This window comes from Amphiura filiformis, chromosome 16 (genome assembly GCF_039555335.1).
Source record: "Amphiura filiformis chromosome 16, Afil_fr2py, whole genome shotgun sequence".
Lineage (NCBI taxonomy): Eukaryota > Metazoa > Echinodermata > Ophiuroidea > Amphilepidida > Amphiuridae > Amphiura > Amphiura filiformis.
The window spans coordinates 34,506,293-34,533,670 of record NC_092643.1 but is presented as its reverse complement, the minus strand read 5'-3'; the positions used below and the strand labels follow the sequence as shown (position 1 = coordinate 34,533,670).

Here is a 27,378-nt window from a genome sequence, read left to right as displayed (position 1 = left end):
TAATGTAAAACTGATCTTAATGTAAATTTAGGCCCTCAGTAAAGAACTGTTGTGAACGCTTGACCTTAGGACTCGATTTTAAATTACAGATTTTAAATTACAGAGCAAAGGGTTTCTCAAGGCAAAAACCTTAATCATGGACTTGGTTTCCCTTAAGATTTGCAATTTATTCCGTATTTGGTTATGTAGTAAAGACTATGCCAGGATTCAGGTTGTTGCGGTGTTAACCCTGGGGGTGTTAAGGGCTTACAGAATGCAGTGCATTGTGGAATAAGGTGAATTTCTTCTTCGATATACAAACATAAAACAAAACTCACGTTGGACAATGATATTAAAGTTGCATGTAGCACTATTCCCTGCTTCGTCATTAAAGATGTACGTAACCATTGTCTGTCCAATCCGGAATGGATCGTTTGGAGCATGCGTGGCAATAGATTGAATGGACCCAGTAGGGGTAACATTATCAGTAGCAGTAGGGGGAGTCCATGGTACTTGAGCTGAATTTGCACCTTGCGGTGCGCTTACTGAGATATCTTGGGGACAGTTGGCAATTACTGGTGGTATGGTGTCAGCAACTAAAGCTAAAGCAAAGAAGAAAGTGAAGAGATGAAAACATGCAATTTGACATAAGGGGGCTATCATTTTCTTCGGAAGGAGGATCCCAAATATGTTGGTGACCGGAGTCAATTTTCTAAGACCCCCTATCTTGGGTTGAAAATTTTTATGACCCCCCCCCCCTTCTGCCTACACAGACTCAAGACAAATTATTGCCGGAACAAAGGTGCAGAACGCACCAAAACTTTATAGTGAAGAAGGTGTGCAGAGTGCATTCATAAGTGTAAAAAGGCGCACGCAAGGCACAAAATTTTTGAGTCACCAGCCCTTAATAATTCTATAACCCCCTATTTTGGGTGTTAAAAAATTATAATTCCCGCTCTTTTTGGTCTAAAAAAATCTAAGCCCCCCCTCCGAAGAAAATGATAGCCCTTAAGGGATCTAGAATGAGCGTTTATGGCGTTTCGACAGTATTTTTTGTGGAACATGAGAGCACCTCAGACGTATCGAATTGCATTCTGAATACGAAGCATGTCTTTCTGATATCAAATAATTTTCATTTTTTGAAATTCACAATATAATATACAAATTTTATGACAAATTATTAAAATTTGATATTTTTCAAATTTTTGATATATAACAGTCCTCGAAATAAATTTGATGAATCTAATGATATATTCTTAAAGTGTATGTAGCTGGGAGGAAAAGCCGACGACCAATTGAAAATTTTGACCTTTTATATTGAAGATATGGATTTTTTCCCAAAAAGACCTATTTTTTTTTGTGTTTTGGGGAAAAAATCCATATCTTCAATAATGAAAGGTCAAAATTTTCAATTGATCGTCGGCTTTTCATCCCACCTACATACACTTTAAGTATAAATCATCAGATTTATAAAGTTTACTTCAAGTACTGTTAAATATCAAAAATATCAATTTTTAATGATTTGCCATAAAATGTGTATTACATTGCGAATTTAAAAAATCAAAATTATTTGATATCAGAAGGACATTCTTCGTATTCAGAATGCAATTTGATATGTCTGATGTGCTCTAATGTCCCACAATAAATACCGTGCAAGCGTTCATACCCCTTCCCTTAATGTTAAGAATGAAATGTTTGTGTGCATAAAAAATTTAGCACATTTCTCAAGTCACATGGATTGCCAGAATTTTCATACTCACAGATATTTCTTTTTCCTGTAGGCCTTTAAGGGGGTACTACACCCCTGTGGTAAATTTGTGACTATTTTTGCATTTTTCTCAAAAAATAATAACACACTGGTAACAAAAGTTATGTATATTATTGGGGCAAGGAATCCAATTACTACACTGAAGTTTCAGTGACTCAAGAAATGCGGTTTAGTATATATGATAGGAAATGAGGTACATCCTAGCGGTACCTTATTTTTTATCATAAATAACGAACCGCTTGTCTTGGGTCACTGAAATTCCAGTGTAATAATTGGATTCCTTGCCCCTATCATATACATAACTTTTGTTGCCACTGTGTTATTATTTTTTGAGAAAAATGCAAAAATAGACACAAATTTATCGAGGGGTGTAGTACCCCCTTAAGAATATACATGTATCAATATTTTGCACAAATTTGACCAAAATTGTGATTCTTTCCCGATCTCAAACAATTAGAACAGATATTGTTCTTTACAGTAATAAATAGGCCAGGGGTGGAACTGTGAAATTGATGGGCAAATCAGGCTTTATTAGAATTAGGGGTTTATCCTTTGTGTAAAACTGCACAGAATTAGTCTAGTACAGAAATCTTCTACTGCAGAATTATACAGATTTACCCTGTAATCTGCTTTATACCTCATCAATGGAGTCTTTACATGTGTCTAACTCATGAATAGCTTACACCAAGGATATACTGTATAAGTGGTAATTTTCAGCGAGGGTTTTATTTTTTGGATTTCGCATGAATGGAGTGCCATCCATGAAATTAACACCTCGCTAATATATGTATAATGTATTACAAGTATAGGGCAAGACTAGGCAATCGCGAAAATAACAATCCCAAAAATGTGTCTCTCACTCCAATTTGCGAAAATAACTGTACGCGAAAATTACCACTTAAACAGTATTCACATAAGGGACCTAAATATAAAATCCACAGAAACTGACATTATAACAGCTCACATTTTTGCAGTCAAGTTTGCTAGATATGTATGGGTTTTAGCGATTGGATTTCTTTTGTATCGGGCAAGCAACTTGATAATGATATACCTCTGATTTTCAAATTGCCTCCTTTGGTCAGACTGAATCAGATAATGTGTCATATGTCAAATTATAAAAAACTATGTAGATAGAATAGAAATAAACTGTGACCCAAGCAAGCAACATGCATAAGGTCAGTGTTACGATACAGTAGAATTCCGTCTAGAAGCATATATGCCTCTAAACGTTGTTTTTTTAACGAAAGATACGAAAGGCCAATACCCTTCTCAAAAACATTGCAATAGATTGGTCTTACAAATATACATGTTTGTACAGCCGCCTTTATCAGTAATATAGTTGTTCAAACTCCAAATAACGTTTTTTGTTGATAGTGTCCGCCTTCTGTCTCTTGTGTCAAAAAACCTCGTTTAGAGGCATATATATGCTTGTAGACGGAATTTTACGGTAGTCTGTATATCTACCTCGAAGTACCGGCAATGGCTTTGAAGTTCAGCATGTTCTGCGTTGGCTTAGCATGGTTTCTTGCATGTACATATGCGGCATGTTGATCGCACACGTAAAAGTATGTACACACACCAAGTAATGCTAAGCTAACACAGAACACGCTGAACATCAAAGCTAGTGCCGGTGACAGGAGGTAGATGTTATCACTAGGATCTAACACATGCTCATCTTTCATGCCACAGTTCTTTGACCCTAATAAGCTTGTACATGCATAGAATGACTTTTGAATATATGTGAGAGGAAAGTCACAAGGTAAGAGAAGGATAGGAGCCATTTAGTTTTATTCAATGTTAAATATTTCATGCAACAAGTATTCATCTACAACCATTCTATTTCTAGCCAGTCGTAACTTCTATAATAGATTCCATATCACATTGGAGTGATGGGAATAGTTTAAAGGGCATTGGACCTCGACCATTGTCCCGAACAGATCCTGATTATAACGAAATTGCAAAACTAGTTTTTGACAGGATTACCATTACTTTTGTCAAATAACTTCATTCATACTTACATTGTACAGTAACATCAAATGCGCATACAGCTTCATTTCCAGCCTGATCTCGGAAAAGATATGTTACCGTGGTGGTCTGCCCAACCGGGAATAATGATAGATTGGGTATGTGGGTAAACACAGATGTGATTTGATTGACTGGTGTTACATTATCTGTAGCGGTTGGTGTGTTCCATGAGACTGTTATGGATGTTTGGCCGGCAGCAGCTTGTTGTGTAATATCCGACGGACAGTTAGCAATGACCGGTGCAACTGTGTCACCTTGAGCTATGAATTAGAAAAGACAACAGAAAATATTATTTTCCATTTCTTGTAATTTAGTTTGTGGGAGTTGTAGATTCCTACACATCTGGGGTTGTCCATGTAACAGCAACTGTTGTTGTCCTGTGAGACACATTTTGGGTAATGTCAGAGGGACAAGTTAGAACATTTAGACAAAAGAGAACAAAAGAAATTGCAAATTGTTGTTCATAACCATATTCAAACAAAATATGGGCAGTGACGTAGCCAGAACTTTTCAGATCTAGAGAGGGGGGCGGCTATAATCAAAATTGATTTTGGTTTCAAACCGGTTCTAAAAAGAAGCATACTACACCCCCGGGACTATACCCCTGGTTTCCCCATATCCAATATGACACTGTACAAAGTAATTTGTAGTCTATGATTATACATGCATGGTGAAGCCAAATATAGTGCAAAAAGCAAAAAACTTTGGAACCTGAAGTCCACTATGTAGCCAATCCCATTGTAGAACTGTTATACTGTAGTGATCCACTTTGGACTATACTCAAGAGTCAAAATTTGAGTCATTATAATCATGTTGACAATTACAGTAACATGCACAGTACCACAGGACAATGAGAACAAAAACATCTAATTTTGAAAAAAAAAAGCTCTATGGGATCATTTCTGTAGAATGCAAAAAAAATGGAATTCAGTGTAATACCATAAACAGACAACCTGACATTACTTCATTACACAGACAATATTGTTTTCATAGATTAATAATATATACATTAATTGGAACGTCCCATGCCTGTGCCCTCTTGGTTGTGCTTGAATTTGGTTGAAACCAGTAAACCCTGGCAACCTCGCTCACCTCACCTGAGCATACACAGAGCATTATGAGGTTATGCATGTGCAGTTGCTTGCTTTCCTGTACGCTCGTTCTACTTTCAGTTCACTTTTGACATTTAACAGCCCTCAAAGTATTATCAGTACACTAAGTTCTATCTACAAATACCAATTTGAACCATCAGACAAATAACATTACAATGGACTATTCCAGTTGAAATCCATACACACCCATAGATTAATAAACACACAGATATTGGAATTTTTCATGCCAGTGCCCTCTAAGCGTATTCCATTTCAGCTGACGCCGGTACAGCGTTCAGACCTGGTAACATCGCTCATCTTACGCGCGAAGTTTCTTTTGTGTACGCTCGCGCTATTTGCGCTTATTTTTGAATTTGCTCATGCAGTACCTGACTTATTTAGCGTTGATTCCCACAGGCAACATGCCATGATTCAGCGGTATGTACACCCCCTATGGAAGACATGACCTTAATCTCCAACACTATAGGGATGTAGATTTAAATGGAGTCACCCATTTGGCTAACTTCACTTGAAATTCACCTTCCCTATGTGGGATGTGTTTTCCTTATAGGGGCATATGTGACCCGCTCCCACAAAACCAGACATAAGTCACTAATTCAAAAAATTGAGTTTTTGATGTCATCATTTAGTATTGGTCTTCAGCTTTCATTTAATACCAAAATTATGTTTCTGGGACATGTGATCCTCATTCTACGGTCTTTTAACAGGAAGGGCAGAAGCGACACATAAAGAAAAGGCAAATGCAAGAAATATGGCTTTAAAGTTGTAAAATGACATGTTAAGGACTTGGGTTTGGCTCAGAAAATGCTAGATTTGGGTGCTTTAGACATAAAAGAATATTTTGTTTTTAATGGTAGGTTAAAGTAAACATATTAAGGAATCAAAAATAATAAAACTGAAAAACAAAATCGGCAAGGTTTTTCACCCCTTTCCCAACTTTGACATGCTGTATCTCAAAATGGATGAGTGCGACTTATGGCGGGTTTCGTCAGAGCAAGTCACATATGGATTTCAACTGGAATAACCCAATACATTGTATATGTGCAAAACAGTGATACAAAAGAAGTACTGACAGTAAAAAACTTTACTGCAGGACAGGACTCACGTGTAACAATTATATTAAAAGAACATCTTCCGTCATTCCCAGCGGCGTCTGTGAAAATATAGGTAACTTGCGTGGTTCCAACTGTGAACACCTGATTAGGTGTATGAGTTTGGAAAACAGTGATTTGATTTACTGGTGTAACATTATCTGTAGCCGTTGGAGCTGTCCATTGGATGGCAATGCTTGATGTACCAGCGGCAAGCTGTCGTGTGATGTCCGAGGGACAGTTCACAACAACTGGTGGCACTGCATCAGTAGCCGCTACAGACAGATGAGGAAACAAGAAGACATATTGCAAAGAGTTACAAACATGCACACATTTACAGAATAGAGTATAAGCAGGGACAGGCGATTTGCGCGAAAAAAAAAATAGCAAATTGCGCGGAACTTTTTTTCAGTGCAAATCATGTATCCCTGCCCATAGGAAAAAAATAGCCAATTGCGCGGAAAAAAAGTTCAGCGCAAATCGCTTGTCCCTGAGTATAAGTTAATCTCCTGTATTGTCTGTAATGAACGCTCCCCTCTAATAAACGCCCATCCATTTTTTTCAATGCAAAATTGACAAAAATGTAAACATTTCCATACCATATTGTGTGAGTAAGCTTGTAAACATCAGTCATGTCAGTGACAGTCGCAAAATTGCATGGATAAAACCTATAAAGACTCAAACTTCCATCCATTTCATTGCCTAGAATTTCATTAATTTCATCAGGTTCTTGCTTGATGATGCACTTACAAATGTAATTTTGTTGTATTTACCGCGAAAATTTCATTTTCCACATGATTCCGTGGGCACTGCCGGTACTACAATGTAGTATAGTTGTAAATCCCTCCTTTCTACAGAAGCACCATCAGGAATTTGAACCCGATTTTGAAGTTTTCTTTACTGAAAATTCACTTCTAATAAACACCCCCCTTTTGGAAAGATGCAACACCCTAGGGGCATTTATTACAGACAATACGGTATGTGAAGCAATATGTTTTCAAAAGGTCAAAGGCTATTATTGTGAAATTGAGATACAGATAGATAAAGAGGGTGCAAAAAAAACTATTTGACATACGGTCCAGTTTTGATTTCAATCCAAAATATGAATTTTGATATTCATCCGACAAATAACATTACAATACGTGTGCAAAACAGTGATCTACAAAACAAATACTGACAGTTGAAAATTCACTGTAGCGTAAGACTCACATGTGACAATTATATTAAAAGAACATCTCGCTTCATTTCCAGCAGCATCCGTGAAAATATAGGTAACTTGCGTGGTTCCAACTGTGAACACCTGATTAGGTGTATGGGTCTGCACAACATTGATTTGATTTACTGGTGTAACATTATCTGTAGCCGTTGGAGCTGTCCATGGGATAGCAATGCTTGTTGTACCAGGGGCGAGCTGTCGTGTGATGTCTGCGGGACAGTTCACAATGACTGGCGCCACTGTATCAGTTGACACTACAGACAGACAAGGAAACAAGAAGACATATTGCATAGTGTTACAAACATGCACGCATTTAAAGAATATACAATGAGTAACAGTAAATCTACATGAAGTAATATGATTCAACCAGGCCATTAGTGGCTATTTTGAAATCGAGATAAAGACAAATATAGAGAGCCAAAAAACAATGAAAATATGCAGAAAGTTGGCATTCTATAGCATTTTGCAAAGATCTTTTGCACTGCCCGATTTGGCGCAGTTTATCGTGTATACATGAAGTCAGGTTTTTGATTGACCTATTGAATCACATCAGCACCTCCTTTGCCGATCAATCTGTGTAGCATCATGTTATGCAGGCGTGGTTTCAAACGATCAGTCGGCCAGTGCGATAGGCAAAATAGTCTAAAAGCTCTTAATGTTTTGCAATCACATATGCTGGGGATGTACATCACAATAGCATAAAGATGATGATGATGATGATAACTCTATTATCAAAATGCCCTCCTTTGGCCTGGTTAGATCACATTGTGCCACATTGGGCTATTCCTGTTGAAATCCATACACCCCTATGGAACACATGACCTTAATATCCTACACAGAGTGAATCATTCAACTAACCCCATTTAAAATTCACACCCCCTGTGTTGGAGATCAAGGTCATGTCTTCCACAGGGGTGTATGGATTTCAACAGGAATAGCCCATTGCTGTCACAGCAGCAAGCACATACATATATGTATGAGCTCTACACAACTTCTAAGATGGCGTGTCACTATGTAATGAATACACTAACTCCTTTGTCGTCTACAACTACCCATGTATTTGTATGCTTGTGGTGGCGACTAAAAAACTACCTTGTTGGACTCATTTGAGTGTGCAAAATAGCGTGACTTCCTATCGTGCCTTTGTCTTATCATACCGTCAGTTGCAACACATAGTGGCGTAGAGTGATTTTCCAAATTTTCCATTTCACATAGTGGCGTATAGTTTTAGAGCTATCTATTATCCTATAATAGTTATGCCTTGTTAACTATTAAGGATACAGTTTAATAATTTAAACCTTAAACTTCAATTTCAAATGGAATCGAGCCACTGAGAGATAACAGTGGAGGAGTATCAACTCTGTTACTAGTAGCATATCCTTCAAAAACGTTTTGCTCGGAAATTTATTTTGTAAAACATACGCCACTATGTGTTGCGACCGATGATACCATCATTGTGACAGGATCGCGCTCTAAAGTTCCCAAAAATATGTGTTCAATATAATAAACTCTATCAAAAGGTCAATTTGAACACAACTGCGCAGTTTCCGTTCCCTAGATTCAGGGGAAAAGTCCTACCCTGGGGGGAAAGTCCTACCCTGGGGAAAAGGCCGACCTTTTATAATACATAGTTTCTCAGGTATCAACCCAGAAAATTGACGAATGAGGGCAGCAGTCTATGTAACGAGATTATAAAACATCAAATATGAATGGTTAACAAAATGGATCTAGATTATGTAAACTTATACAATAATCAGCATGTTAGTTTTTAAACATATGGTTGCTGTGATGAATTTTAATTCAACAGTTATTTCTTATCAAAAAAAATCAGGTATATAGCTGATGTATTATATGGGGTTGTTACAGAATGAATGAAGATGATTACAATGTTTAGAGTTAACAAAAATGACAATGACTTTATATGAATCTATTACAGAATGAATATTTTATTAATTAATTATTATTATTATTATTATTATTATTATTATTATTATTAATAGTGAGTAAATTATTTGGTTTTGTTTCAATGAAACCTGATGAATCTATTCAATGAGAATGAATATTTGTAAAAGAGTATACATCATCAATGTGATAGAATCATGTCTTTATTTAATTAGCACTCCTCCCCAATTGTTCTCCTAAACATTTTTTTTCTGCTTAAATATAATAAGTACCTCCATTTTTCGTGCACTTAAGGTGGTACTGCACCCCTGGCCAATTTTGTGCCTATTTTTGCATTTTTCTCAAAAATTATAGTGCATTGGTGACAAGTAAGATAATGTATATTATAGGGGCAAGGACTACAACTACTGAAATGAAAATTTTATTTCAGCACAGATAACAGTTGTAGAGTTACAATCAAAAATGAGGGGAAACCTATATTTGATCAATAAATCAATAACTATAATACTTGTCTTGAGTCACTAAAATTCCAGTGTAGTAACTGGATTTCTTGCCCAAATAATATACATAACTTTTGTTACCAGTGTTTTATTAGTTTTTGAGAAAAATGCAAAAATAGTCAAATTTATCAAGGGGTGTAGTACGTACCACCTTAAAGCATTTATTCTGGTCAAAAAATTTGAAATAGGCACTCCTTTAACAAGATTAACTGAAATTCATCAGGTGTTAATGAAGTCAAAATATATGGTCTAGGATTTTAGTGGGTTTTTTTCAATTCAGTTAAAATCAAATATCTGATAAAAGAGACTCAAACGAACAAGAAACATGACTGTTAAGCACCACAGACCAGTGTTACAGACAAACAAAGATCAAAGGCTATTTCCCCAGACTCGCTATGAAACTATCATTATTTTCAAATGTACAATCTTTGATGACATGGAAGGCGCATACGCTCCAGTAGTTCAATTAACAAAAGTAGTTTTAACGCTTTCAACATAAACTCTTAATGAAGAACCTTGCAAATATTTTCTTTGATTTCTGATTTTCTTCTTTACATAGGATGGTTAATTGGGGTTTCAGCCTTTCATAAACAGAGACCATAGCAATCAAGAAAGGACAACGAGTCAAGTTAAAACAGAGATGGGGCCAAGATCTGCTAATATGAAAGTCTTCTTCTAGAAACACTTACACCATCCATGTGTGAAGAGGACAATCCGACAGTCACTACTGCCTGATGATGGTTAAATTCATTATCAAAAATGTTTGCATTTTCCTTCATTAGTTTGCGTTGCAAGTTTTAAACATATATTTGTTTACATTCTTTGTTATTTATCTTTCATATTATTTTCACTTCGAACAATAAAACAACAAAACAAACCAACAGAATAGAAGACAACTCACTCTGAACAGTAACAATGAAAGAACATGTTCGCTCATTCCCGGCCAAATCTCCGAATATATATGTCACGGTTGTCTGGCCAAGATTGAATATATCATTGGGACTATGAGTAGCAACCATTGTAATTTGGTTACTAGGAGTTTCATTATCTGCAGCTGTTGGAGGTGTCCATGTAACAGGAACTTGTGTTACACCAGCAGCAACATTTTGAGTGATGTCGTTGGGACAGTTGGAGATAACCGGTGGTGTGACGTCTGGGCCTCCGACTGTAAAACAACAGGTTAATGTTAGAATGCAGTCACCATGGTAACATATGAAAAAACTATCAATTTGAATAACAATGAACATGATATGAATACAAAACAAACTCAACACAAGACATGTTTTTACTGATTGGGCGTGGTCCAATCTTTTCATGTTGTTTTTTCAGGTGGTATGCGCTGTACATTCTCTAAATTCAGTAAATTTCCATCGTCAACCGTGTAATTGAATGGGATCATTTTGAAATTTTAAAACGCTTGAAATATCACAAACAAATAAGCCTATGTTAATAAGTAACATAAATACAAGCTAAAACCGTTGGGGTTCGATAATGAACCCCACAAAATTAACCGAGTATATGGAAAATGGCATACGGCCGAGCGGTTTTGCCAGCTCTCTCCGACCATCATGCCACTCGCCGCCTGGTTTTTTTAGGCCTAACACTGAAACATAATTTTGCTCCGGCAGTTTTGATATGAGAAGCAAAAATGTGTATAACAATGTGCCATAGACCTTTTCAAATCAAGATCGGAAAAGTTTGTAAAACCGCACTATTTATTCAGTAAGATAGGGGGTCAAATTGTACCCAAACTGGCGGACAAGAAATGTCATGAATTACGGTACCCTTTTGCGTGAAAATACAGCTTATTAAGCCAATGTGAACATGGGGTTGTCGGTTTAAATATTTTCTTAGCATATTGAGCTAACACCTCAGCTACTTGGTTTTTCACAATAAGATACTAATGGAAAGAAATGATCAATTGTTAGTCATTTTCCGTCAGATTTTTTTTTTTTACTTTACAGAACCTTTTTTTTATGCATCACCTCTTCCGCAAGTCAGTCTCTTACAACAGACATACCCCTACACGCTTGATTTAACATTGAGTATCCTTGGCAAAAGTACCTCTCTCATCCATAATTGACCGTCGCAAGTTCATCCTGGTTATGATACTCATTACACATTGGAACTTCGCACTGTACATGATGCTGGAGAGGTACATTTTAATGCAAGCAATCGGGGAAATTATCATGGTTCCGGTTTATCGGAATGAGTCTGTTTGAAAAAGGTCTATAGGGTAGTATACACTTCTAATGTGGTTATCACAATTCACCACGATTTGTTCACCATCTAAGCAAATCTTTCGCTTTCAATTTTACTGTGGGTAATGAGAATATTATGACCTTTCTTCTGATACCAAAATCTCAGTTTTAATGATGCAAAATGGGGGATGAGGCTGTCGATTGGGTCACACCCTTTAACCTTTTTTTTTTATTATTAAACTCTAGATAGGAAAGTCCCTGCCTGAGCCTTCTGACGCGTGCTTGAATTTGACTGGCATTGGGAGAGTGTTCGAACTTGGCAACCTCGCTCATCTACAAGGATCGCTCAAATTGTAAGCGTTTACATGCAAACTCACTTGCGCTATTTCTGAGTTCGCTAACACGTTCCGCACTTATCATCGATCTCCATGGATAACATGTCTACCTTCCACGGTATGCCTTTATAACAATAGGCTCTGTTCTATTGTCATAGTCTGCCTTTTTGTATAGAACATACAAAAGCAAGACATACTAAATTGAGCATTTCCACATCTATGGATTAATATATTGGTAATAAATGCATTGGATGCATCAAAATTCAGCGCAAGATCAAGCATTATTGCGTCCAATCTCTCGAGCAACAAGGGATCTGCATTTATAAACCTATTTCCTACATGGCAAAGAATTTCTGCAATTTCTGCAATTTTTTACAACAAACAAAATACTCAAAATGTCAGAAAATTTGACCAATATCAATGCATCCGCCTTCAAGAAAAATGAATCGATCCTGCAAGATGCCAATGCACAGCGCATGCAGCTTGTAGTATGTGAAACTGTGCGCAAGTGCAATTATACAATATTCATATGCACTGCACATATTTTTCTAATGGCTTTTTTGAATGGCTATGTGGTTTTACACCGGTGTGTTCAGGATCTCTTCCTGCAGGGGGCTCAGAGGGGCTTCAGAGTTATGCGGGGGATTAATGGCTAAAATTGCCAAAAATGGCTGACTTTACATGATTTTTAACAAAGTGCAGGGGGCTTCAGCCCCAAAGCCCCCCCCCCCCCGACATGCCACAGTTTTAGGAGTGTAAGAAACAAGACCAATAACAATAAACAAAATAGAACACAACTCACTTTCAATAACACTAACACTGAATGAACAAGTATCCGTATTCCCAGCCGCATCACTGAATATATACGACACAGTGGTTCGCCCCACACTAAATGAATCTCTGGGGTTATGCGTAGAAACCGTTGTAATTTGGTTAGTAGGTGTAACATTATCTGTAGCTCTGGGAGCTATCCAAAAAACATTTGTTTGTGGTGTTCCAAAAGGTACGGTTACTGTGATGTCTGAAGGGCAGTTGGTGATAACTGGTGCCGTGGTGTCCCCTGTTCCTACTGTAGAATAAATATTATGGGATAGGGTCAAGTTAAAATGCAATCACCATGCTTTAATAAAGATAAAAACAGAGGAAAACAATATTATGAATAGAATTACAAATATTATTTTTAAAAATAACATTTAATTATTATTAAATTGACATGAAAAAAAAAAAAAAAACACAAGCAATGTAAGTGCTTCCACCACAGGTTAATCAATCAATGTCAATCCTAATCAATGTGCACATGCTCAAAAACACTGAAGAATTAATAAAAAAAATTAATACTCCTCCCCAGATTACAAGGAAAGTTTAAAAAAACACCTTTTATGCTTCATTGAATAAATAGAATAAAGTCATCAAAACTGGAATACAACTGGGTCATTTGGTGCGATATCAGAAATTTGTTCAGAATTCTTGAAAAAGCGGGTCTTTTGCTCACTTTAAAAAAAGTGGTCATTGGATGAGAGGAAGTTGAAAAATGAGGATCAATGTGGTTGCACACCCCCATCAACCATTTTTAGTTTAGTGAGTGCCTCTTCCCAACTTCTTATATAATGTAATCATTTATCATTTAACAAATCATTTTTTATAGAAATCACTTTGGCAATCAGAAGTTTTGCTGATGGGGTAAATTTCCATTCATGATAATGTCATGGTGGCACAACGGTACGGGCTCTACCTCGCAATCGGAGGATTAAGAGTTCGAGCCCCGGTGGTGCCATTATGTTGTGCACTTGGGCAAAATGCTTTACCCCACTTGCCTCTCTCTACCCAAGGATGAAATGGGGAGCTGTGAGGGATTTGTCCATTGAGCGCCACCCAAAGGTATGAGCATGCCTTGGGCATTGTATGGTGACTGACATATTCTAACGACAGTGGAATAAATACATGTTAAAGGTGCTATATAAATGCCAACATTTATTCTTATTTACATGTAAACAAGCACCAACAAACAAATAAACAAAGAACAATCCCCACAGACCAACTCACTCTGAACAATAACATTGAATGAACATGTAGCCTCGTTTCCAGCCTCATCACCAAAGATATATGCCACCATGGTAGTCCCAATAGGAAATAGCTCATTGGGTGTACGGGTGGAAAAGGATGTGATTTGGTTAACTGGGGTGACGTTATCGGTAGCTGTGGGTGGTGTCCATGAAACTGCAACCTGTGTTTGACCCGGTTGGGCTATTTGTGTGATGTCTGAGGGACAGTTAGCAATGACTGGTAGTGTGGTGTCTGGTCCACCTGCTGAGTATGTGTAAAACAAGCAACAGTTGACATGACACGATATTACATAGTACAGTGCAACATGCTTTGTGCTTAAGCCTAATGAAAGTTGATCAAGGAGTTGCAGATAAAACTAATCTTTGCTGCATCATCATTAGCTCCCCGAATTTCATACAGTACAGTTAGCAGAACTCATTCTAGGGATAATTCCAAGCTAGCTTAATTTTTCCACAAGATTAAACCAACAACACTGCATGGGCTGAATATTATACAGTCACACACCCGAGTCCAGCACCCATGCCAATTGAGCTAACTTGACTGCTATTCCAAATGTTTGACTCTGATTTTAGGAATACATGTATTTAAGACTTGCTCACTATAATTTTTTCAGCAAATAATTGACCAAAAGACAATTATTTTGTCTTCTTCACAAGACAAAATGACCATTTTTTTTGTCCAAAGAGGCTGATGCATTCAACTTTCATTAAGCTTATTAACCCCATGAGAACTACCTGTCGATTGGCCAAAAAGAAGTTTTCATTATCAACTGGACCAATCAGCAACATTGTTAGAATAATTTCACCACGCAAAAAAAAATGGGGTGAATTATTTGCAAAGCTCTATTCTGATTGGTGATTAAAATGAAGATATCACATAATTGACCAATCAGAGGCAATGTTAGATCGGCAGGTAGTGCTTAGGGGGGTAATCACAAAGTGACAATTACATAAGATTAAACAAATCAATCCAAGCATGCAATACCAATGATGGTGCTGAGGGAAAAAGCTTGACACTCCCCTGATTCCTCTCATCCTCCCCTGATCCCCTCCCTTCCTCCTCACCTTCCCCCATATGAACGTCCAATGACAGAATGGCCAAAAACTAAAAATCATATTTGAAGCTAGTGCATGTTTTTGCAATTACCTTTTTGCACTTCTTCCTGTACAAGTGCCCTTAAAAACCACTAGGTGGGATTTGGTATAGCAATTAAAAATTTGCCTATTTTCTTTTAAACAAAAACATATTTTTGGAAAGTTGAAAATATTCAAGTAATCATCTACAATATGTTCACTTATCTAGATTTGAGAAATCGTATGCAAAGTGGAAAGTGATACATATCTAATTATCTTCATGAAGATGTGGAACATGATGTGGTCAATATTAGTTAATTTTTCCTGATTATCATCATTTAATTCTTCTAATTATTGATATGTCATTTATGATATTGATGACATGATTGATGGTATAATCTTCAAAATATGTCCAAAAGAAGTCCATTCACTTATCCAAACAATCACAATTGCTTTCATATTTCATTTATAAAGTCAGGAATTCATCTTCTAATATTGTGCATTGCATTTGTAAGGTCACATTAAAATTAAAATCCAACTCATTATGCCTCTAATAAATTAGAGGCACATTCTAAAATTATTTCTACAAAAGCCAATTCAAGGTCATTAGGATTACTTCACAATATTAATATATTCCCACTGTTAAATCATGCCTGACTTCCACCTCCCACAAATAATAAATAAAAATAAACATTCACACAAATGCAAATGTGACACAATCTAGTCCATGGAGGCCAATGGAGACATTTTTGAAAATTGAGTTACAATAATTAATTACCTACCTTATATAAATATTAGGCTATCCTAAACTGAAAACACCAAATATCTAGCATACTTGGTTCCAAAGTTATGAAGGTTTGTGATATCTATTTATTTATATATTTTATTGTTTTTTACTCCATATTTTTACCTTTATCTCATTTCAAAATGGCCGCCTTTGGCCTCCATGGACCAGATTGTGTTACAAATATGTAGTGTTCCAAAAATTAATAATAATGTTATCAGTATGATGGGGTGAGTGCAAAGGAAATGAATAGCATTGTGGGAAAACATAAAGGACAAATTGGCTGTTCCATTTATAATCCACACACCCCCTATAGAAGATTGTACTGCCATGTCAATTCCAGTTGCACCTTATGGTCAGTACGGCTGGAAAGTGTTGCTGGTTTTATGCATAATTCCAGCTGAAAATTGTCGAAATTTTCAAATCAAGTTGAATTTTGCACAATCTGGTTTAAAATACGACAATTTTGTTTAGAATTCAAAAATCTGTTTATGGATAGAAATTGTTGGATGATTTAAACTGATGAATTTGGTTGGAATTCAAAAATCTTACAGTGGGGTGTGTGAATTTCAAATGGAACATCCCAATACAACAATGACAAATCTTTTGTTAAGTTAAAACAATATGAGTTAACATGACTGATTACAAATGTTCTATTTCCAATATACTATAATAGTGTCCACATTATAGCCCTCACACAAACACAAATCAAAACAAAAAGTATGGGGTGCTTAAACATAGACTCACATAGAGTCAATTTCAGTTTTTTAAGCAGAATTTTACAAACAAAGTAGACAGCACATTACACAACCTACAAGACACTCACTTTGGACGATAACATTGAATTGACACGTAGCATCATTCCCTGCTGCATCTTGGCAAACATATGCCACTCCAGTAGATCCGAGTTGAAATTGGGCACCTGGTGCAAAATTACTAAAGCATGCAATTTGATTGCTTGGGGTAACATTATCGGTAGCAGTAGGCGGCGTCCAAGTAGCTGTAGCAAATGCAGTACCTGCTGGTACTGTTTCTGTGATATCATTGGGACAGTTCACAATAACTGGAGGAGTTGTATCGGTGGTGACAACTAAAGGTAAAAGCAATAGCAAGAACGAAAAGAATTATAAAAACAAAAGCTACAAAATGATAACACAATGGCATTACACAAATAAGACTAACCTTTTGATGTAAAGCAATATTGTAACATTTGCTGAGGTGGACATTCTTTTTTTTTCAAAATCCTGATTTTTACACACTTGTAATTCATACTTTTTAAATGAACTAACATTCCCTGAAAAAATTAAGGCTTAACCCCATGAGAACTACATGCCGATTGGCCAAAAAGAAGTTTTCATTATCAATTCAACCAATCAGCAACATTGTTAGAATAATTTCACCACACAAAAAATTGGGGTGAATTATTTGCAAAGCTCCATTCAGATTGGTGATAAAAGTAAAGATATCATGTAATTGACCAATCAGAGGCAATGTTAGATCGTCAGGTAGTGCTCCGGGGTTAAGGTGCTGTATTTGTAACAAAATCTGAGATATTTTATCATTTGACTGAGCAAATTATTTAATTCATAAATCAAAATATAAAGAGCTTGCATGTTTTTATGTACATGGCATACGCAATGCTCATAACACTGTACATACATGGCGTATAGGATGTTCTATACATTCCCTATCAACCTCAGTCATGATTAGCGATATGGCGATGGAGCAAAATTGTAATTTTCTTTGTTTTACTCATTTGTTTGGTTCAAAATTAATAGGGGACATATCGGATAGTAAAAACTAACATATTATTGAAAAAATATCCAAATCTATTTATGCAAATGTTACAATATTTGCTTTAATGTAAACTATATCCAATCAGTACTCTTTCTCAATATTGAAATTTGAAAATATCATCATTAACAACGCCATAAATCTGGCATAGTAGGTCCATATGTAGTAATGACAAATACATGTACATAGTACATACCACTTTGTCTATCACATACATGAAAATCACACTAATATAAATAAAATAACACATTAGAAGTAGCACTATACATGTACACACAACATGAGTAAAGAGATTACCCAACCGTGATAATTATGTTGCTATTGTCGCTGGTTGCTAACCTGCGCAGTACAGCATATTAAATCTGACGTCAGATGTAAACATTCCAACTGGCTACTACATGTATAACACATCTTGTGTATTGAACTACTTTTCCAAAACCAATAAACTGCCTTCTTACTGGACTGATCCACAAGATTACATTAATATGCCATTTAATTGATATTAAGCAAGATTTGGCACATCAAAATATCGCAAGTGAGTGCCACAATTACTAGTTTTGGCAAGCGGCAGAGTAACAGTTTTGAAAAAGCCCTCTTCAGTTACTGGTTGTATTTGTACTATAATCACATCGTTGTTGGGCAGGAAAAAACCTCCTATGTACTTGTGGCCTTTGAAAATAAAACCAACCTGCCAAGAGATTTACATTGGAGGCTTTGCTTTACATATGTTCAGGGGCCACTGATGTCATGCCCAATGGCAACATGCTTCATTCATAATTAGGTATGATCAAAGATCTAGATTAAAGACTGCAACATGAAAATGTGTGAAAAAAAGGTGATAATAATTATAATGACTGTGCACATACTCAAATGCGTATGCATACAGACAAACATATTTAAAGCAATTTTGAACAAATATGTTCATAGTCTAACAAACTAAACCATTCAGCAATAAATGACAGATTTCAGCAGGACTTAGATCTTTTTTGGATATGCAATGGACTATTCCAGTTGAAATACATACATGGCAGACATGACCTTAATCTTCCACAGATCAGGTGGTGTGAATTTCAAACAGGGTTACCTGATGAGTGACTCCATCTGAAAATCTACACCCCCTGAGATGTAGGTCATGCCTTTCACAGGGGTTGCATGGCTTTAAATGGAATAGCATATTATACCAATTCTTAATCTTACCTGACACTGTAACAGTGAATGTGCAAATTGCATTGTTTCCAGCTGCATCGGTGAATAAATAGCTCACGGTCGTAGTTCCAACTTGAAATTGTGTCCCAGGACTATGTGTCTGTGCCTGGATAATTTGACCGGCAGGTGTGACATTATCTGTAGCTGTGGGTGGCTGCCAGGTTACTGTGGCCGTAGATCCAACATTTGCAACTGTTTGTGTGATGTCTGATGGACAGTTGGTAACAGTGGGTGGAGTTGTGTCAGGTCCTCCAGCAACTGGAAAAGGAAACATGAAAAGGAACTTGGTGTCTTAGCAATTTTCAGAATTTCAAGTGGTACTCAGAGATCAATAGTTATGCTGTGTTTCTACTGTTAAAAGGTTGCCAGATAATGTTGTTTAGTTTAGAGTGTTATGATTAACATGCTCGGTAATTAAACAGATCAGTTGACAAGTGATACAGTGCAGTGATTCTAACGCCGTGCCTTAGGTGCACAATTGGGCTACTTGGCGATCACTTGCCGCTACTCGAAAAAAGCATGCCGCTACTTGCCTCAAATTGGGCTACTTTTGCCAGTCTCAGGCCGCGGCAGTTGATGTATTTTCCTTTCAATTCAGCCGATTTGTTTAATCAAGGTTTTGAGTCTCTGAAGCTCCAAATTGCAATTACAATGGGTTTATGCATGATTGATCGGTCAGTAATTTCCTAGTAAGTACCGGAAGTTTTAAAGTCAAGTGCTTTTCCGCTAAATTGGGTGTTTTGCGTTCTAAATTCGGGTAAATCCACCCAAATATCCGGTATTGGACGCTTTTTTGGAAGCTTAAAAATTGGGCTACTTGAGAATCCTTTACTGTGGCCTGGCGAGTCAACGCGCCGCGCCTTGACGCTGAAAAGTTTTGGCAACACTGATACAGTGTGGACACCCAGTCCACATGATCCACCTCAAAAGGTAGACCATACGGTGTGACACCTGGTATTTCTGCCAGTAGAAACACAAATGTTATAGTTACTGGGTGTTGTACTTATTTAATGTACATTTTATGTATCCGTTGTGATATTAAAAACAGGTTAAGGGTCAGGAAAACATTTTCAAAACTACTTTTGTTTAATTATTAGGTAATTTTGACTGCTGATACTTAGCAAAATGAAAGAGAACATCTTAAGAAACATATGTGACCGTACAGCTCGAATGAGCCGTAAATTCCCTAAATTGTATTCTGAGTTACAGCGTAAAATGTGTATGCAGGTCGTATTCATCGGCTTCTCTAGCTGGCGTGACATCCATCTCATTTTGATAGTCAAACACCAATCAATAATCCTATTGTTAGGATTATTATTCTACCTTATAGATGGCAATAGAATTTTTAATAGTTCTGGTCTTTGTTTGCTTTGGTTAAATCCTGTTCAAGTGGTGGGTTACCAGGCATTGCATTTGTGTATGTATAACCAACAATTAACAATGAGAGAACTTTCTTGAACCTCGTTGACTTGGGGATGATTTGATATGACTGCCAATTATGACTGTTTGATATTTATTGCCAGCAATGTGGAAAAAGAGACATACATAGAAACGAAAAAAGCTACGATTTTGTTGAAGGAGCAAAGTTCAACAAACCATAACCCCGTTACTGGATATCGTTTGAAGTCAAATAATATACCATTTTAAAACTTATGATGTATATTTTCTAAACACAAAATAAAACAATTTTGACCGGGGGAGGAATTTACGGCTCATTCGCCGTGACAGGTCACATATGTGCCAATTTTCAAAAAATGACCGAAAATCACCATACACCACTATGGAATAAAGCTGATTCTCACTTACCAGAAATTACCACATTGAATGTGCAAAAGGCGGTGTTTCCAGCGGCATCAGTGAACGCATATTGCACTGCCGTAGTTCCAACTGCAAATTGTGTCCCAGGAGTATGTGTTTGTGTCTGGAAAAGCTGACCGGCAGGTGTGACATTATCTGTAGCTGTGGGTGGTGTCCAGGTTACTGTGGCCGTAGATCCAGCATTTGCAACTGTTTGTGTGATGTCTGATGGACAGTTGTTAATAGTGGGTAGGGTTGTGTCAACTGTAGAAACTGGAAAAGTAAAGGTGGAACACAGAATGAATTTAGTGATCTTCTACAAAAAGCTGTCTTAATTTCAGGAAAAAAACATAATTAATTTTATGATATTGGCATTGAGCTATGCCAGTTGAAATCCATATACACCCCCTATGAAAGACATAACCGTAATCTTCCACACATGACGTGTAGATTGTAAATGGAGTTACTCATTCAGGTAACCCCATTTGAAATTCACACTCCCTGTGTGGGATATTAAGGCTGTGTCTTTCATACTAATTTAGAAAGTTTCAAGTCTCTTTTCAAGACATATTTGTTTGAATGAGTTGTTCCCTGTCCTAAATATTAAATATTACCTGTTATCACAAGGAGTTTCGCGGTTGGAACAAAACATTTCCGGAAATAAACCCTCACAAAAATTACTACTTATACAGTATTAATGACTTACTCTTGACTCCTCCCAAAAAACACACAAAATCTTATCCTAACCATACGCCACCTCTGTCGCAGTATAATCCCAATGGCGTTACTTTTTGTCAGCTTCATTCCATATTAGCGTATCAGTCCAATACGCTACTATGGAATCTAGCGAGGTGATACGCCACTATCAGGGTTGATGATTTTTTTTTTTAAATTAAAAAATCAGATTTTTTAAAATTTAAATCTGATTTTTTTTTATTTAAATCAATTTTTTTTTTAATTCCAAGAACTGTTATACCCCATAATAAATTCAAAAGAGACCATTGGAATGCTAGACATATGCATGATCATATCAGGTATTTACACAAATTCAAAACGCATTTTTACATGTGAAAATTTCAATGAAAAAATTTGGCAAAAATCGTGGGGATCAAAAAACTTGTTGAATTCTGTACCTTGAAGATGAATTTATAGCAATAGATCAAATGTCATCATAGAGGTATTGTAATTGTACCCAAAAGTTGTAGAAGCAGTAGAAATTAAGTAAAACAGTCAATTTAAGAAAGAAATTAACTTAGTTTATCAAATATGGTAAAAAATGAAAAAAGGTGATTTAAATCAATGATTTTTGTTTTAAATCATATGATTTAAATCACGATTTAAATAATCGGTGTGATTTCAATCAAACAACCCTGGCCACTATGACTTTCCACATTTTTTTCTTAGCTTGTTTACTCTTATTAATGTGCAAGTGGCGTACTGTCAATATGCCACTATGTGAAAAAAAAAAATTTCACTTTGTAACAATATGGCAAATTTTAATTAATTACTAGTTAATTAGGTAATTGTGACTGCTGAGACTTAGCAAAATGAAAGAGATCATCATTAAAAACATATGTGCCAATTTTCAAAAAATGACCGAAAATCATCATACACCACTACCGTAGAATTCCGTCTAGAAGCATATATGTCTCTAAACGAGGGGCTTTTTTTAACGAAAGATATGAAAGGCCAATACCCTTCTCAAAAACATTGCAATAGATTGGTCTTACAAATATACATGTTTGTACAGCCGCCTTTATCAGTAATATAGTTGTTCAAACTCCAAATAACGTTTTTTGTTGAGAGTGTCTGCCTCTTGTCTCTTGTGTCAAAAAAAACCTCGTTTAGAGGCATATATATGCTTGTAGACGGAATTTTACGGTATATGGAATGAAGCCAATGAATTAACTAACTTACCAGAAATTATCACATTGAATGTGCAAAAGGCGGTGTTTCCAGCAGCATCAGTGAACGCATATTGCACTGCCGTAGTTCCAACTCCAAATTGTGACCCAGGAGTATGTGTCTGTGTCCCGACAAGCTGACCCACAGGTGTGACATTATCTGTAGCTGTGGGTGGTGTCCAGGTTACTGTGGCCGTAGATCCAGCATTTGCTACTGTTTGTGTGATGTCTGATGGACAGTTGTTAATAGTGGGTAGGGTTGTGTCAGCTCCAACTAGAAAAGTAAAGGTGGAACACAGAATGAATTTAGTGACATTCTTCAAAGAGCTGTCTCAATTTCAGGAAAAAACATAACAATTAATTTTATGGCATTGGTAATGGGTTATGCCAGTTGAAATCCATGGAAGATACAACTGTAATCTCCCACACATGGCATATATGACCAATCAGGCTAAAGTTGGCAATAATGAAACTGAGATATAAGCACAAAGAGAGGAGAAAAAACAATAAAACCATAAGAAAATGGACATATAAAAGGTTCATAACTTTGCAAGCAAATATTCAAGAGACCTTAAGTGCAGGTACCAAGCAAGTTATAATGGTAGTAAATCATTTTTCAACAATTCCGACTTTGGCCTGAGTGGATCAGATCAGGTCACAAATGGAGTTACCCATTCTGGTAATCCTATTCAAAATTGCTAATTATTCTGTTGGTCCAACATCCGGGCTATCTCTAGTCTCGGGCCCAAACTGCATGTGGCTCACGGTTTGTTATGAACAACAGAAACCGGCTGTGAAGGAGGCTACATAGCGATGTTGTTGGAGTGACATTCAATTTCGGAAAAAACGACACTCGACCATGGAATTTAATTTTAAGTTTGTCAGTATATAAACGGTAAATCAAGTAAGTTTCTTCCACTCTGAAGACTTAGAAACGGTTGTTTGATTCCACTGACTATTTGCGATCGAAATTTACATAACACCAATGACAGAAATCATCAACAAAAATCAAATCAGGGACTTGTTTTCACTCGACCGTGAGTTGCATCATCAACCGGAAGTGACGTGGCACGGACCGACAGAATACAGTATTAATGACTTAATCTTGACTCCTCCCAAGAATAGCTGCATTCACGAACATAGGGTTACAAATTTCTACCAAAAATACCTTTTTATGCATCATAACATAAGCCCTTCAAAGATGTTTTTAAAATAAAATTGCAAATATCTCTTACCAGTAATTATCACATTGAATGAACAAAATCCAGTGTTTCCAGCGGCATCAGTGAATGCATATTGCACTGCCGTAGTTCCGACTGCAAATTGTGACCCAGGAGTATGTGTTTGTGTCTGGGTAAGCTGACCCACAGGTGTGACATTATCTGTAGCTGTGGGTGGTGTCCAGGTTACTGTGGCTGTAGATCCAGCATTTGCTACTGTTTGTGTGATGTCTGATGGACAGTTGTTAACAGTAGGTGCAGTTGTGTCAGGTCCTGTTACAACTAGAAAGGCACAATTTGAAAAAATATAGTTATTTAATGATCATATGTCTTACACTCTTGTTAAAAGTGGTTGATTTGAATATTTCATATACCGTATTTCCTCGAATAAACGCCCCTGGGGCGTTGCATTTTCCAAATGGGGGGGGGGTGTTTATTAGAGGTCATTTTTAGGACGACAATTCCCGTTAAAATCATTAGGTAAGCTTAAAAGTCACGCTAAAATGACGAATATTGAACTAGAAACAGTGACTTTTGGTTCACTTCCGGGTTTCCGATGCAGATTTTCGCGAATTATTGCTACTATTATCGACCATGTGAGCAACTTGGTAAGTTTACTACACAAGATAGCATGGAAATATCTGTATTTTTGAAACATCTTGGTTGAAAAAAGTGGTGGGGGTGTTTATTTGAGGGGGCGACTATTTGAGGAAATACGGTAATGTGCATTCTATCTTATATTCAAGCCTACCATTAAAATATTCGGATTCTAATTTTTGATATAAAATTGGATGGTTTTAACACAATACTACAAATTTATTTGTCGAGCTTTGAGTTTTAAAATATTGGACAAGACATAGTTGAGTCCAATATTTTGGAATATCATAGCAAGACCAATAAATCTGTAGTATTGGGTGAAAGAAAACCATCTAATTTATCATTATTGTGTTTTCAAAAATACATTTTTTTTTAGATTTAAAAAAAAGATTTTTTTAAAGATTTCATTTTTTTAGCCAAATCAAGTATCTTACATGCATACAGTGAAAAAGAAATCTGATAAAAAAAATTTGGGGCCTACGTGTCTGGATTTTATTTTTTGCCCCATTTCCAGAATTCCAAAAATTTCTGCAACATTTATCAGACTTAATTGTAACAACTCTACTTGTACATTTACATCCATCAGCTCTTCATATCATAAACTGACCTCACAGAATGGGAAAAACATTGATGGCAAAATGTACCTTGCTCAGAAAAGAGTTGGTCATACAGGGGTCAAATTTCAAAAAACTTTCAAATGGCGATGGTTGATGGTAATAATATCAAACGGTAATCTACCAATAAAATTGTCTAGAATGTATGTACGATGGATATCAATCAAGTTAGCTCATTGATGGCAGTATCAATCGATAAGGCATTTGACTATGGTGCTAGAGGTTGCGGGTTCAAACCCTGGTTCTAACCCGTATGAAACTCGAGGAGCTGATCCTGGCTGCGAAGGTCTATTGTGGAATATTATCTATTATAGGTTGTGCAAGTGTTGTTGTTAAATGGTTTATATCTGGCATTCCATTGGTTTCTTTTAACATTTTGGCATGGAGTATAGCAATTCTTGGAATAAAAAAAATTAATTTTAAAAATTTTTTTTTAAATCAAAAAAATCTCCAACCCTGGGCAATGTACTTACCCTGTACTCTGACTGTAAACTGGCATTCAACTTGGTTATTAGCATCATCTATGAATACAAAGACCACAGTTGTATCCCCAATCGGGAAATTTCCCCCTGATCTATGAGTGGAAAACATCTGAACGTTTGAACCTGTAGCAGTCGGTTCTGCGAACGTGACTTGAACAGGTCCTGTTGTTCCTGCAGGGACATTCTGGATGATTGTTGATGTTGGGCAACCTGACACAGTTATAGGTGCTCCTGTAACTGTTATTACAAAAGAAATTGGAAGCAAAAATTAATTACTAAATGGAATATTGTTCCTAATAAACACCCAACTCTAATAAATGCCCCCATAATTTATTTCAATGACATAGTGTCCCAGATGCAGAAACTTCCATGCCATATCATGTGAGTTAGCTTGAAACTGGCATTTACTGGCCGTCATGATTGCTAAATTGTATACAGTACACAAAACCTAAGTTTAACTTCCATCAATTCATTGTCAAACAATAAAATTTAATGATGTAATGCTGGTTTCATACTTTCATACATACTTGCCACTTTGGTTAGGGTTTAGGGATAGGGTTAGTGCTACATTTGTAGGAGGGTTAAGGTTAGGGGTTTAGGGCTAGGGTTAGGGTTAGATTTAGCATTAGCGTTAAGGGTTTAGGGCTAGGACTAGGTTTAGGGCTAATGTTTATAGGGATAGCGTATTGCTGCCCAATATGATTGCAAAAACATATGCATACAGGATAGAAGGGGTGTGTATTTGCAATAGATTGTAAACTATATTAAAAGGGGCACTTCATGACCCCCAGTCTCATCCTCACCCACACTTGCTCCAAAAAGGTTGAGATTTTCATTACACCAGAAACACAGGACGGACTACATAATGTTTGTGGGCAATGTGGGCAGTACCTTTCTTGCAGATTCGATCGTTTGACAAAGACACATTGCATTTTCTGTCAGTTAGCAGGCACAAATTATAACACAGTAGCCTATGGGGCACCTTATTATATGTATGCAATTACACCTAACTTGCAAATGTCAGAATCAAGTCAATTTTTTTGCACATATCTATTGAACCATACCCTAAAAAGAGGATGACAGCTACACAAAATGTGACTTTATTGCACTGCAAGAAAATGCAGTGGTAAATTTAAAGTACTGTAAGAAACCAATGTGAAAAGTGTATTGGAAGTACATTTATACAATACAACATGGGCAAGCAAAGTCACAAAGAAAGTGAAATTTGTAGAGGCTTTCTTTCCCCACATCAATTGGATACCAGTTGATTATATTTAGTACATGTCACACTATCTTGATTCTAAACCAAACACAAATAATATGCAGACTTGTTCATACGTAACCTGATGAACTTTTGACTTTTGCTTAAAAGTAACAGCCTATATTATCTACCTTTCTTCTATTTCAATGACATTCCTTCCTTTAGATTACTTCAGTCAAAATCTTTTACGAACTCACTGACCTGGCGAATAGTCATATCTGGTAGCTAATGAGCTGAAAAGTCAACTTTAGGGCAATTCTCAATGCTTAGTAATAAACCCAATAGTGGCAAATGATCAATTTAATATGCTTCTTTCAATGTCCCTGTTTTATTACCATGGATCAACTATATATATTAAAAAATCTATTCAGAAAGGTGAAAATTGCGGAGTCTATCAAATCTAGAATATCGGTATCACAGGGTTAAATTCTGATGTGAGAATATCTTGGGATA

The 27,378-nt window shown here is 36.5% G+C and overlaps 1 protein-coding gene across 1 annotated transcript in view; it reads right to left on the bottom strand.

Annotated features, from left to right (window-relative positions):
• Positions 1-27,378, bottom strand: part of LOC140172591 (uncharacterized) — a 211,140-nt gene that overhangs the window by 118,988 nt on the left and 64,774 nt on the right. The window contains exons 8-20 of the mRNA XM_072195731.1: positions 25,656-25,901; positions 23,987-24,253; positions 22,765-23,025; positions 20,857-21,120; positions 19,042-19,308; positions 16,877-17,140; positions 14,173-14,436; positions 12,932-13,198; positions 10,495-10,758; positions 7,185-7,445; positions 5,990-6,250; positions 3,766-4,032; positions 318-581 (exon numbers count right to left, since the gene is read on the bottom strand). Coding sequence (XP_072051832.1) covers positions 318-581; positions 3,766-4,032; positions 5,990-6,250; positions 7,185-7,445; positions 10,495-10,758; positions 12,932-13,198; positions 14,173-14,436; positions 16,877-17,140; positions 19,042-19,308; positions 20,857-21,120; positions 22,765-23,025; positions 23,987-24,253; positions 25,656-25,901 — 3,417 coding nt within the window. The remainder of the gene's footprint in view (positions 1-317; positions 582-3,765; positions 4,033-5,989; positions 6,251-7,184; positions 7,446-10,494; positions 10,759-12,931; positions 13,199-14,172; positions 14,437-16,876; positions 17,141-19,041; positions 19,309-20,856; positions 21,121-22,764; positions 23,026-23,986; positions 24,254-25,655; positions 25,902-27,378) is intronic.